We start from the raw sequence: 14,623 nt of genomic DNA on the forward strand, positions 1-14,623 counted from the left end.
AAAAAAAGAAGAAAAAAGACCTGGGTTCCAGTCTGGGGGTACTACGGCTTAGACCAGAGGAACTAATGTTCCAGTCTGAGAGAACCGGTGTGTAAGGGTGCATTCAGATTGGCAGTGTTTGGTTCATTTGGAGCAGTGTGAATGCGCCTTCACACTTTAGTATGGACCAAAGAAGTGTGGTCTGGTCCACTTGAAAACTGAGGGTCTTGGTCCACTTGAAAGTGAACTCTGGTCCAGTCTGCTGACAGTGTGAAGGCAAACAGACCATCCAGAGGATGAAGGACACGAAGTGATGTAGAGCTACAACATGGACATCTGGCTGACTCTCCTGCTGCGAGGGGCGTGATATTTCCCCTAACGCCCACTAACTAACAAGAAAGAAGAAGAAAATCCAGCTCACTGGTTCTGGACACATTCTGGTGAAACTGCATTAGGTTTCAACTCCAAAGTAAAAACTGAAACCACACAGCATAAACCTGGTGTTGCAGTATGGTTTCAGTTTTTTGTTGGTGTTTTAACTTTGGTGAACAAACTGCCTTCAGTCCTGGCCAATCAGTGAGCTGGATTTTCTTCTTCTTTCTTGTTAGTCAGTGGGCGTTGGGGAAATATCACCCCCTAGCAGCAGTTCTTGTAACTGCATGTTGTCCAGATAGTTAGGTCAACTTCAGTAACGTGCAGTGTGAAAGCAAACCAAACCAAATGGAGGTGCAAAATTTTTGGGAATTTCCCACCCAATCAAACCGAGTCGCCCAGACTATCCTGGTGTGAATGCACCCTAAAAGAACCAGGTTCTTTAAACCAATGTGTCTTAATCCTGGTCCTCGGGACCCAATGCAATTGTTTTAGATCATTGGTTGGGGAACCCTGGTTCTCGAGGGATGCTGTCCTGTGAGTTTTAGGTGTGTCTCTGATTTAAATTAACAAGTCACTGTACAGAACTTGATTATTGGATTCATCCAGTTTGAACAAGACGTGTTAGAGAAGGGAAATATCTAAAACCTGCAGAACAATGGCCCTCGAGAACCAGGTTTCCTTAACCCCGTTTTAGATGTTTCAGTATCTTAACACCTGAATCTTAAGTTGGTTGGCAGAGAACTTGATGAGCAGCTCAATGAATTCGAATCAGATGTGCTGGAGTTAGAAACATCTGAAACATAAAAGGCAGGTGGTCCTGAGGACCAGGATTGAGGACCACTGTTTTACACTCTAAAAACAAACGGTTCCTCAGTATAGAGGGTGATTTGCCCTTACACTGGAAGACCAAAGGTTTCAGACTGGGAGGTGCCAAGGTACAGCATCAAGAGCAAAGTTTTGAGGTCCTGAAACTGATCTGTCTCCATCCCCTGACTGACCCATCAGATCCCACTGATGAAGACCTTCACCAGGAGGAAGAGACCCAGACAGAAGCAGGTTTAACTTCCTGCTGAGACCACAGGGTGACAAACGAACTCAGACTGGATTTAAACACAATAAAGAAAGTTTAATGATGACACTTGATGTTGAGGCAGTAAAGACACAGTGGACTCAAAGCATCACAGATCCACCTCCATCATCATCATCATCATCACCATCAGACACAGACACAGGGACAGACGGACAGACAGAGAGGACAGACGAGGACAGCAGCTGAGCGTCCCTCAGGACATCTTCAGGTCACTTTAGAGATAATATTGATTGATCAGTCTGATTATAGATGGTATAATAACACTGTTTATATAGTGAATGATTACAGGTGGTTAATTAATAAGCTGTTTAATACACGTTAAAGGAGCAGTCCGTCACTACGGGAAACCCTCTGATGTCAAAAACAGCCTCAGTTAATTATCACAAACTGGTTTGCTCAACAGCTGAGAGGTCTTGGAAGAATGGTACCCCATTCGTCCAGCAGAGGTCCACAGACCTGGTGGTAAGCTGGGCCAACCAGATCCCAGACCAGACCCATCGTCTCGTCCTCTGAGCAAGAGTCAGAGAAGGAAACATGTTATGTCAGAGGTCGGAGAACTGAGGAACGTTCCAGACATCAGAGGTTTCTGACATGTTGGACGGTTACTTTAAATCTAACGTCTCTTTGTTCTACAGAGAAACTTTTTTCTCTACTGGGGAGTTAAAGTCCATATGGTTGTTTCCTGCAGGGATCCGTGTCCCGGTCTACATCCAGGACATCCTCTGGTTCCATACGATGATAGAGAGGAAGCTCAGTCAGTATTTACAGACATGAGGCCCTGATCCAGGTCTGAACATAGACCCCAGACTCTGAGAGCCTGTTAATGATGCAATCATCAATCAGCCAATCAGGAGGTCAGATTAATAATGCTGAGAGACTGAGTAATGATGACGGAACATAGAACATCAGAAAACACTGACAGGAACTTTTCTAGTCCAGGTTCTTTACGTCTGCTCTGGTTCTGGTCCAGCTGTCAGGTCCATCTAAGTGCAGGTCTAACAATTGACCTGTTTTCCAGGAAAAAAGGAGTCAAAATGACAGGAACCATATGAAGAACCTATGTGTAGAATTTTTGAGAACACATGAACTTTGTTTGGACTGCAGACATGTTTCAGAATCCCTTTTTGATCAGGAACTTTTCCAGAAAGCCATGAAAAGCTCTAAAATGTTTCCAGGAACAGAAAAATCCAAGTGAGACTCCAAGAAACCAGTCCAGGAACCCTTTTAGGCACTCAGGAACTTTACCAGGGACATTTATAAGAACATGTGTTTTTAACTGAAAGAAGTCCTTCGAGCTTTTAGGCACCAGCAAACATTCCCAGGAACTACTTCATGGCTCATTTAGATCCAAATCACGCGAGTTAACCAGGACAGAAATTCAACTTTTTAAGATCTCCTTAAAGTTTCCAGAAAACTCATCAGGAAACCGGAAACAGTTTACTCAAATGTTTTACACATCAAGAAAATAAAACTTGTAGGAACCCAGAACCTGATTCGAACCTGGGAAAACTTGGGAAGAAGAGCACTTTTATGGTTTTGTCAGAACAGGTTGAAGCTCTGGAACCTTCCCAGGAACTCAACACTAACATCAACTCCAGCTACACAACAGATTGTGGTTCATGTTGTTGTTCCTGAACTGGAGATGGTTCTGGATTTCAGGATGCAGTTTTTGTCTTAAACCGAAATAAAAGCACAAATAACCAGTCTAAACTGAGACCAAGAACCAAACCAGGACTCAGATGAAGATCAAGACCAGGATGTGTTTAGTCTGAAGAAGTTGTGGTAGATTCAACAACAGTTTGACATCTAGGGTGTTTTCATCAGAACTCCTCCCAGTACCACCACACATCCCCACAGGAAAGGCTCTGTGAAAACTCCCCGGGTCCAGTAAAGGTTGTCCATCATCCAGCAGGTGAGTCGGTGCTGTAGATGGGTTGTAACCATGACGACGAGACTCATGACTTATTGTCATCATAGAGATCGAGTGAGGCCTGGATGTCCGGCAGCTCCATCTCACAGACGATGTTGCGAGGAGACACCGAGTTCCTGTTGAAGAAGTGACCACCACCTAGAGAACCAGGAGAACATGAACAACACAGAACAAGGAAACAGGAAGAAGTTAGTTAGAAATCAGGGTCAGGAACAGAGTAGCTCTGGTAGTTTCTTACTCGTAACGGCAATAGTGATGTCAGCAGGTGTCCTGGGCGTGGCCTCAGTGTGGGGGGGGCTAAGCGGCTCCAGGCTGATGGACGGCTGGTTGTTGTCACTCAGTGGCGCCCTCTGGCTGCCAGATGGCTGACTGACACCCAGACGTTCCACATCCAATACCACACTGTCCACGCAGGGAAGACTGGTCTGACGACAGACAGAGGACACACGGTTTCATTCAGGTGTCCTTCAGACACACCTGGCCTGCAGCTGGCGATGTCAGCGAGGACTCACCATGATGCCGAGAGCTTTGAGGATGTTGAGTTTGCACATTGGACAGGTGCAATGTTCGTTCAGCCAGGGGTCCACACAGACTTTATGGAAGACATGTCTGCGTAAGACACAGGTGGTCTCATGTTAAAAGCTAAGAACCAGAACAGGCAGAGAGACACAGCTGAGACAGCTGAGAGACACAGGTCTTAATATGACGCATCTTCCTGATTTTCCTGCCTTCACCCGAATGAACCTGTTTCTCTCTGAAGCCCACTCATTTTTAACAGTACGATGATTTCACTCAAGTTTTCCTGAACCTGAACTTGACTTCTTTCATCTGCAGAAAGATCCCTCTCTTTCCCCAGACTGGAAACTGGGGCTGAACTGAAATCCTACCTGCTGACTCACCTGGAGACTGAAATATTTGACTCATTGTGATGTTTTTATTTACTCTAGAAACAATGAAAATGTTGTAATGTGATTTAAATAAACTTTATTATTCTTGTTACATGATGAGTCCAGAGTTCATCTGATGGAAAGCTCTGTTAGGATAACCCGTTCAGACCTGTTGGACATTGAGACAAGACTTAAAACTGCACAGTTAGTCTGGTCTAGTCTTGTTCTCCAGCACTAGTTACCATGGTAACTCAGCTGGGACTAATTTACGACATGATTATGGAGTGGAACTCTTTAGAGGAGCCAGACTTGTTAAAATAAAACAGGCTTTCCCTAAACTCAGCTTCGTGTTTGTGGAAAAGTCTGGTCCAAGAGTCTGGTCAAAGCTTACATTTGGACTCAAACAGTCGGACAAACTCAGGTGTATTAATCAGAACGGTGGTTCACCTGGACATGATGATCAGCTGCAGACACAAGGTTTGGGTTATTTAGATCATCAGACTGATAGTCTGAGCAGACTAAAAACCCAAGAAACCCAAAAAGGAGGTCCAGACCAACGTCAGAACCAAACCCACAAAAATAATCATGCTTCCTCCATGTTCTGACATGTGGGTCTGGGTCTGGGTTTGGGTTTGGGTCTGGGTCTGGGTCTGGGTCTGGGTTTGGGGCTGAGGCTGGGTCTGGGTCTGGGTCTGGGTTTGGGTTTGGGTCTGGGTCTGGGTCTGGGTTTGGGTTTGGGTCTGGGTCTGGGTCTGGGTTTGGGTTTGGGTCTGGGTCTGGGTCTGGGTCTGGGTTTGGGTTTGGGTCTGGGTCTGGGTCTGGGTTTGGGTTTGGGTCTGGGTCTGGGTCTGGGTTTGGGTTTGGGTCTGGGTCTGGGTCTGGGTCTGGGTTTGGGTCTGGTTAGACTCACTTGCACGGCAGAATTCGAACCACATCGTTCAGCTGGTACGCCTCAATGCAAACAGCACAGTGGTTGAAGTCTGGATCAGTTTCCTGAAACACACATACACACACACACGCAACGCAGACAAACACACACACACACATGCAACGCAGACACACACACACACACACGCAACGCAGACACACACACACACACAGGATAAACAACATGTTAAATTCACAATCTCATCTAGCAAAAAGTGTTGGTTTCAGTGTGGTTCTGGGTCAGTAGGGATGGGAATCGAAACCTGGTTCCACTCAGGAACCGGTTCTAAATCTTCCAAAACCCCGGAGTCGTGCACCTGGATGCCGTCTATCGGTCCTGCCAGGTGCTGTCCAGCTGTCTGACTAAATAAACAGACGTGTTGGCTGTAGGAAGGCGATCCAGATCATGGCTGCATTTCACTGACAAACATGACGATGGCTCTAACGCTGTGTTGGAAAGGCGAATAATAGTGACAGATGATAGGATAGATGATATCCTTGTGTGGAAGAGTAATAACTATGCTTCGTGTTTCTAGAGTACTCTCTGCCTGATGCGCAGCTTCTTTTAATTTGAATCCAGTCGTCGCATTAATGGAATAACTTCCTGCTTCCTGTCGATGCCGGAGAGTTCATCACTGACCAGCTCTGAGTTTTCCTCCTCCTGGTGGAAATATTCCTGCTGTTTCTGTCTGGATGCTGTTAGCAGCACGCTGGATTAGCAGTTAGCGTACCTGTAGCCACAGGTGTGTATATGTGCTTCATGGAGACTTTAGCAGGGCGGTGGTGTTCCTGGCTTTAAATCCCACAGGTTGTGTACATTTTCATACTTTCTCACCACCTCCATCAGTTCTTAACACTATCCATTCAACCTCACATCACGGAAAATTCTATGTCTATGTCAGTGAGGTTCTGGGACAGTGAGGTTCTGGGTCAGTGCAGTTCTAAGTCAGTGAGGTTGTGGGTCAGTGTGGTTCTAGGTCAGGGAGATTCTAGGTCAGTGTGGTTCTAGGTCAGGGAGGTTCTTGGTCAGTGCAGTTCTAAGTCAGTGAGGTTGTGGGTCAGTGTGGTTCTATGTCAGTGAGGTTCTAGATCAGTGTGGTTCTAGGTCAGTAAGGTTGTGGGTCAGTGAGGTTCTATGTCAGTGAGGTTCTAGATCAGTGTGGTTCTAGGTCAGTAAGGTTGTGGGTCAGTGAGGTTCTAGGCCAGTGTGGTTCTAGATCAGTGTGGTTCTAGGTCAGTGAGGTTCTAGATCACTGAGATTGTGAGTCAGTGAGGTTCTAGGTGAGTGAGGTTGTAGGTCAGTGAGGTTCTAAGTCAGTGTGGTTGTGAGTCAGTGAGGTTATGGGTCAGTGAGGTTCTAGGTCAGTGAGGTTCTAGGTCAGTGTGGTTCTAGGTCAGTGAGGTTCTAGATCAGTGTAGTTCTAGGTCAGTAAGGTTGTGGGTCAGTGAGGTTATAGGTCAGTGTGGTTTTGGTCAGTGAGGTTCTAGGCCAGTGTGGTTCTAGATCAGTGAGGTTGTGAGTCAGTGAGGTTCTAGGTCAGTGCAGTTCTAGGTTAGTGTGGTTCTAGGTCAGTGAGGTTCTAGATCAGTGTGGTTCTAGGTCAGTAAGGTTGTGGGTCAGTGAGGTTCTATGTCAGTGAGGTTCTAGATCAGTGTGGTTCTAGGTCAGTAAGGTTGTGGGTCAGTGAGGTTCTAGGTCAGTGTGGTTCTAGATCAGTGTGGTTCTAGGTCAGTGAGGTTCTAGATCACTGAGATTGTGAGTCAGTGAGGTTCTAGGACAGTGTGGTTCTAGGTGAGTGAGGTTGTAGGACAGTGTGGTTCTAGGTGAGTGAGGTTGTAGGTCAGTGAGGTTCTAAGTCAGTGTGGTTGTGGGTCAGTGAGGTTATGGGTCAGTGAGGTTCTAGGTCAGTGAGGTTCTAGATCAGTGTAGTTCTAGGTCAGTAAGGTTGTGGGTCAGTGAGGTTATAGGTCAGTGTGGTTTTGGTCAGTGAGGTTCTAGGCCAGTGTGGTTCTAGATCAGTGAGGTTGTGAGTCAGTGAGGTTCTAGGTCAGTGCAGTTCTAGGTTAGTGTGGTTCTAGGTCAGTGAGGTTCTAGGTCAGTAAGGTTGTGAGTCAGTGAGGTTCTAGGTCAGTGTGGTTCTAGGGCAGTGCAGTTCTACGTCAGTGAGATTCTAGGTAAGTGTAGTTCTATGTCAGTGAGGTTGTGGGTCAGTGAGGTTCTAGATCAGTGTGGTTCTAGGTCAGTGAGGTTCTAGATCACTGAGGTTGTGAGTCAGTGAGGTTCTAGGACAGTGTGGTTCTAGGTGAGTGCAGTTCTAGGTCAGTGAAGTTGTGGGTCAGTGAGGTTCTAGGTCAGTGAGGTTGTGGGTCAGTGAGGTTGTGGGTTCCGTCCTGGCAGGGTCTTACCTTGTCTCCTTTCTTCACCGTCCTTGTCGTCAGCTTCCCGATGGCTTTCTTCGCAGCATCGCTGAGGCGGCGCTGCAGAGACGAGGGGGCGTTAGATTTCCTCACCTGAACAGTGGTGCGATCATGAGGTGACACAGAGCTCAGGTTACCTGGCTGCGGTCGTGTGCGCTGCTGTAGCGGATCTTCTGGATGAAGTAGAATATGAGCCAGGCGGATGAGATGATCATGAGGACGATAAAGGAGATGGAGACGAAGACCAGCGAGCCGCGGTTGATGTTTTTGGTGGAACCACGTTGACCCACCACAACAGAGACAAGGACCGTCAGGTTCCTCTCCAGATGAGCCAGGATTTCTTTACCGTACGACTCTGTGATCATCACTGCCACTATGTCACCAGTACCTGCGCAGAGAACCACAATAAGGACCAGAACAAAACCAGAACGCCAGACTGACATGGTTCTAGTTTTGGTTTCTGATACTGAAACAGTTCTTAGAACCAGCTGTGTATACACCTTTGTGACAGGTGTGAACACCTGTAGTTGTTTCTATCAAGTTGAACATGTGAAGCGTCGTTTCTGCTGCCTCTACGTATGTAAATCGGTCTGTTTGTGTCAAACATCATCAGCAGCGTCCTTTATGCTGGCATGGTTGTTGAATCTTTATCTTTTCCACGTTAACCACGCCCATTTCAAATTTCCGACCAATCAAACAAGTGTTCTCAGAAGTCACACGAGAACAAGTCTCTGCTTGTAATGTGTCGAGAACAAACCTCAGAACAAAATGACATCATTCTGTTCTCTGTGCTAACAGAGAATGACCATCGCTCCGAGTTCTGTCTACTGAAATGTTCTGGATAAAGTTGAACTTGAATCAGTACACTCACACTCGTATCATCTGATAGTTCTTCCTCTTGGTTAACTTATAATTTACCTTCATTTAGTTTATCATCAATCCTCACAACCAGTGTTGTGTCGACACAAAGCAGACAACTAAGCAAAGAAGCAGACTAAACACGCATCATTGCTCCCATCTCACTTTCATCTCTGAAAACAGCAAAGATTAAACGGTTTGACAGAAATTAGGATTTTAGCAGCAACAAGGTGATTCCTAAAGAGCTGTTAGCTGAAAAACTGGCATATCTCAGCATGGTGTGAGGAAATTATAATAAATCCAGCAAAGACCTGAACCAGGGCCTGAGAGATGCATCTGGACCTTCAGCTGATCCACTACTGTTGGCCAAAGCCTCATCAGAAATGGTCTCCATGGAAACGTGGCTGTAAAGAAGCCAACCTAAAGGAAGGGAAACTGAGAAAAGGCAGAGGCGTGTCACTTGACACAAGAACTGGATTGAAGATCAGAGGCAGCAGATCGGATGGATCCTCATCAGAACCCGGACCTCAACATTACCGAAGCAGTGTGGGATCATCTGGACAGAGAATGGAACAAAAGGCAGAAACATCCAAAGAAGAGCTTTGGAAAGTCCTTCAAGGACCCTGGAGAAATATTCCTGAAGACTGCTAAAGAAATGCATCTATGGAAAGAACGGCCATCTCTTCCACTCCAACACTTCTCACAATTAGGGCTGGGCAATATATCGAGATTTTCAAATATATCGAGACTTTATCAGATGCAATATAGAAGGAGGGAATATCGTTCATATCGAGATAGCTTGTTTTGAGTTAAAAGCATCTTTTCTTTTGCATTTTGCACAGCTGTATTTTTGTTATGGTCATTGAAAAGTATTTTTAATTTATTTTGTTTTAGGAGCAACTAATTTAATATAAACGTATTTAATTTCAGTCAGCTGTTTTAATGCACATGTGCTGCTGATCCTTAATAAAAGTATATTTAGCACTGAAGGCTGTATATTAGAACTGTCTCTTTGGTTACTTGACAAAAAATATATAAATATTGAGATATATATCGTATATCGTGATTCAGGTGAAAAATATCGAGATATAAGATTTGGTTCATATCGCCCAGCCCTACTCACAATGATTTCTTTCTTTTTTTAAAAAAAACTTGCATCATAGCAAGCAGAGTGATGGTCTGGCTGGGAGCTTAGTGGATGTCATGGAACTAAAGCTTTGTTGATTTAAAGCTCACCTTGATGCTCAAGTTTTACACTAGTTAGAATATTACTAAGTTACATGTTTGATCTGAGGGGAAACAAAGGCTCAAGCTCATGAGGGAACCAGTCCTTCAGCAGGGTGCATATACAGCCACTGTAGCTTTAATCACCAACAGCTAAAGTTTTTCTTTACTTGTTGCTGAGGTGCTGCTACTCATGTTTTTCTCAGTTTGCCCTAATATAGGTGCTCTCGATGATTGTCTGCTTTAGGTTTCTTTCCAGGTGTAGCAGCTGGTTGCCTGGTTACTCTGTTTCAGTTTAACATTTGTTGTTGTTGCTTTGTTTTTTCTTCGCTCTCTTCTCCTCACACTCTCACTTTCTCTGATTTCCAAGCAGATTACAAGATGCATATTTACCAGGCTCTGACATCCTCTGGAAATATAAGTGACACTCAGGCCACATTCACACCAACCCTTTGTTTCCGAATCGTAGTCCGTTTGCTGGGAAAGTCCGCTTCGTTTGGGGAATTATGAAACAAACTCTGATTTGGATTAAAGAAGCAGACAAATAGGAATCTCTGTTCGCTTTAAGTGGACCAAATACAGGAAACTGACAACAAAGTAAAGTGCATTGTGGGTTCAGTGCATGGCATTGTGGGTAATAACGACCAAATCACAAGTGTGTGTGGGACGATGGGCTGCTCTGGATAGGAGAAATGGCTCCAGTCAGATGAGGAAGAGAACGGTGTAAGTCTTGATAGAAATATGTTCAACCAGAGATGTTCACAAGTCATTTTTTGCAAGTCCAAGTCAAGTCTCAAGTCTTTGACCTCAAGTTAAAGTCAAGTCTCAAGTCTTTGACCTCAAGTCCAAGTCAAGTCTCAAGTCTTTGACCTCAAGTTAAAGTCAAGTCTCAAGTCACTTTTAGTTGTAATGAGTAATCTACCGTCTGGTCCACTTAGAAGATGCATTATAATCCAAGGAATTTAAAACTCGTATTTCAACCTTTATCTACCGGCAGTTAGTAACAGCTCTGATCTTCAGCTTTAAATGCTCTGTCCCTCTCCTCTGGATGATTTCTTTACTTTACTAAAAACCTGTAGATCAAGATGGAAATGTATTCAGATTAGTAAATGTGTTCTTAACATAACTTAACCAAGAGTTTTTAATGTGAACCAAAATCCATCGAGACCAACAGAGAAATATAAAATACTAAAACTCCAGTTGAGAGCATTTTATTCCTGAATGTAGGGAGGAGGGTCAATATGCTGCACTTTAGTGCAGGATCACCACCTGTCCTGAAGGTTTTAGACATTTCCCTGCAGCCACACACCTGATCTAAATGACAGCTTGTTAAGTTCTGCACAAGCCTCCTAATGAGCCATCAGTAACCTGACTCAGGTGTATTGGTAGATAACTCCTCCCTCCCTCTGCATCAGACTGTGGGCCTTAAGCAGCTCCTTCAGTAACAGACTCAGACCTCCAGGTGTAGGACGGAGCTTCTGCAGGTCCTTCGTAGCAAACACCATCAGACTGTTTAATGCTGCACTATAATGCTGTTACTGCACCAAACGTCTTCATATCTCAGTAGGTCTGATGTTTACTGATGTTCTAGCTGCACTTTGTTTTTTTTTCATTCCACTCATTTACTCATACGGTTAATTCATATCTTCTATAAATCCATGCTCACCTGTAATAACACCTCACCACTGCACATCAAACTGGGTGAGGCTGTTTCTTTTTCTCCTATTATTACATTATTATATATTATATTATATTATAATATTATATATATATATATATATATATATATATATACATATATATATATATATATATATATATATATATATATATATATATATATATATATTATTATTATTATTATTGCACAGTGAGGATCCTCTTCTTGGATTTTTCAAGTGCCTTCAACACAATCCAGCCCCTGATGCTTCTGGACAAACTGAGGGAGATGCAGGTGGACCCCTGCTTGGTGTCCTGGATTGGTAACTACCTCACAGAGAGACCGCAGTACGTCAGGCTAAAGGACACCACATCTGACACTGTTATTAGCAGCACAGGAGCACCCCAGGGGACGGTGCTGGCCCCCCTCCTCTTCACACTCTACACCTCAGACTTCTGTTACAACTCAGAGCTGTGTCACATCCAGAAGTTTGCAGATGACACATCGTGGGGTGTATCAGGGATGATGGAGAGGACGAGTACAGGAATCTGGTCAGTGACTTTGTCACCTGGAGTCAGATGAACCATCTCCAGCTTAACACCTCAAAGACTAAGGACCTGGTTATTGACTTCAGGAAGTCCAGCCCACAACCACGTCCAGTGACCATCAGGGACGACAAGGTGGAGATTGTAGACAACTACAGGTACCTCGGGTTGTGGCTGGATAACAAGCTGGACTGGACATGCTGTACAGATCACCTGTACAAGAAGGGCCAAAGCCGTCTGTACTTCCTGCGAAGACTGAGATCTTTTAACATCTGCAGGAAACTCCTGTGGATGTTCTATCAGTCTGTGGTGGCTAGTACGCTTTTTTATGCTGTTGTCTGCTGGGGGGGTAACATGACAAAAAGGTGTGCTAACAGGCTGGAAAAACTCATCAGGTGGGCGGGCTCTGTGGTTGGCATGAAGCTGGACTCCCTGGTGACAGTGGCAGAGAGGAGAACACTAAAAAGAGTACTGGCTATTGTGAATGATGCCAGTCACCCTCTGCACACTGTCATCAGTGCACAGAGAAGCCTGACCAGTAACAGGCTGCTCCTCCCCAAGAGTAGGACCAACCGGCTCAGAGACTCCTTTGTCCCCCGAGCCATCAAACTGTACAACTCTGCATTAGACAGGAGGGAGAGAAGGAGGGGGGAGAGGGAGGTGTGCAGTCCGCCTGATACAACACATGCACAATAACCCATACAAACAGTTGTAATAACTTATACGTGCAATAGTGAACTGGGAATCTGTACCACCTCTACTGTGTGCAATGCTTGTTTATATTGTTTTATTTAACTTATCTTATTGTTATTATTGTTATATTTATTGCATTCTATTTGCCTCTATTTTGCTTTGTACCTGTATATATTGTGTCTTGTGCTTGTCCTGCTTTACTGTTGGTGTTGTATTGCTACTGGTACCCAAATTTCCCTGAGGGCTCTCCAAAGGGATTAATAAAGTATTTCTATTCTTTTCTATTCTATTATTATTTACTATTTATTGTACATACTTTAATTTGTCTGTTGTTTAATGTGTCTTTTACTTTGTGTTTGAGCTGCTGGAACAGTGGAATTTCCCCACCGTGGGATCAATAAAGGATCTTATCTTATTGCAGCAGGTAAACATGTAAAATCTGCAGGACAGTGGCTCATCAGGTCCACAGCTGGTGATCCCTGCACTACTGCAAGACTTCATATTTTGTTTTAAAGACTTGAAATAACTGTACAGAAAATTTTAATTATTAAACTTTTTAAAACTGAAAAAAATATTTGAAATAATTTAGATCCAAAACTTGCAGGTCCAATAATTATTCCTCACATTCCTTAACCAACAACAGCTGCACTTTCCTAACAAACAGACCCAGTAAAACCATGTTGTTAAAGTGGGTCTGATCCCAGTTTAATGTGTAAACGTCTCGTTCTTCTTCTGAACACATTCAGTGGAGCAATCTGTTAACTTTATTTTAGTACAAAGTTAGTAACAAGCTAACGTTTACACCGCTGCAGCGCTAAGCTAGTTGCTAACATAGATGCTAACATTAGCTTCATATTACAGGGACCTCTCCAGGTGTTTTAAGGTGGATGTGGTGAAACCGGAGTCCTGCATTTTTATACCACAGATGTTGCAGTTTGCAGCTCTTATATTGGTCCCTTTTTATTAAGTTTTTAATACCCAAGAAGTTACAGCGGTGCTGTAGCAACAGATGTGCTCATCCTCAGTGTTTTGATTGACTGCACATGCAGACGAGTCTGTGTGGAGTTACGTTAACATTAAGTCTGGAGATATGACCGCACGCAACACAGACAGCAGACAGGAGATCAGACAGAAAGAAGATCATGTACAAAACATAACAAATAAAAGTTCACAAGTCTTAATCTGTGAGTCCAAGTCGAGTCTCAAGTCACTGGAAATACGACTCGAACCCAACGCTCTTTAACCCAACACTGCCAGGATATGACGAGGCTCCATGTTTTGCTTTTATGTGATGGAAACAGAAGTTGTTCTGCATTAAACAATAGATGAAGAAGTTTTCTTCTTCGATGGTTATCTCTCCTTCAGTAATTCTTGATGCAACACAGCCCCTGCCAGTGACTACATTATTTAAAAGTTCTGATTCGGCTGAGTAGTGCAGCGTGAATGCAAACTCAGTCTGAAGAAAGCTGCACCCCAGCTGAACCGAATCTCCAATCGTACCAAATCTAGCAGACTATCCTGGTGTGAATGCACCTTAAAACTAATAACGTGCCTCACATCTATGTTTATTCACCTGATCATACCACACATCTTTCATGGGATCTTGTGTCACAACAATTCTCCATTTCTTGTGCCCTTTATCATCCAGTTTTGGGGGATTTTCCTTGAATCACTTCATTTTGCTGTGAAGTAAAAATGCAATTTCAATTTGAGAGTGAGAATGATTGTCTTAGAGAGTATAGACTGTGATGAAGTATAAAAGTACTCAGTCCAAATATTCACTTTTACGCTGCTTAGAACCGGAACAAAACAGCTGTTTCCTGAAATGAGGGACCCCAGTTTATTCCTTTATTTTCTGTTTGAATTAAATATTCAGTCCCAGTCAGGATGAATTATCCTGACTGCACCACACACACGCACGCACACACGCACACACGCACACAGAGTAAGGTCACTGTGACCTCATCAATAATGATGCTTGTCTATATTTAGACCTGAAGCCACAGATCACTTAGACCTTCCTCTGCCTCTGCCCTC

The 14,623-nt window shown here is 44.0% G+C and overlaps 1 protein-coding gene and 1 long non-coding RNA gene across 2 annotated transcripts in view; one reads left to right on the forward strand and one right to left on the reverse strand.

Annotated features, from left to right (window-relative positions):
* Positions 1–1,459: 1,459 nt before the first annotated feature.
* rnf130 (ring finger protein 130) overlaps positions 1,460–14,623 on the reverse strand; it is a 43,577-nt gene continuing 30,413 nt past the window's right edge. The window contains exons 4-9 of the mRNA XM_041989326.1: positions 7,744–7,994; positions 7,595–7,666; positions 5,172–5,254; positions 3,887–3,983; positions 3,613–3,799; positions 1,460–3,512 (exon numbers count right to left, since the gene is read on the reverse strand). Coding sequence (XP_041845260.1) covers positions 3,400–3,512; positions 3,613–3,799; positions 3,887–3,983; positions 5,172–5,254; positions 7,595–7,666; positions 7,744–7,994 — 803 coding nt within the window. The 3' untranslated portion in view covers positions 1,460–3,399. The remainder of the gene's footprint in view (positions 3,513–3,612; positions 3,800–3,886; positions 3,984–5,171; positions 5,255–7,594; positions 7,667–7,743; positions 7,995–14,623) is intronic.
* Positions 6,236–6,935, forward strand: LOC121642567. The gene is made up of 3 exons (XR_006010915.1): positions 6,236–6,414; positions 6,543–6,590; positions 6,830–6,935. It is a non-coding gene; the product is annotated as an uncharacterized LOC121642567 (long non-coding RNA).

The sequence above is a fragment of the Melanotaenia boesemani genome, chromosome 7, assembly GCF_017639745.1.
Source record: "Melanotaenia boesemani isolate fMelBoe1 chromosome 7, fMelBoe1.pri, whole genome shotgun sequence".
NCBI classification, from domain to species: Eukaryota; Metazoa; Chordata; class Actinopteri; order Atheriniformes; family Melanotaeniidae; genus Melanotaenia; species Melanotaenia boesemani.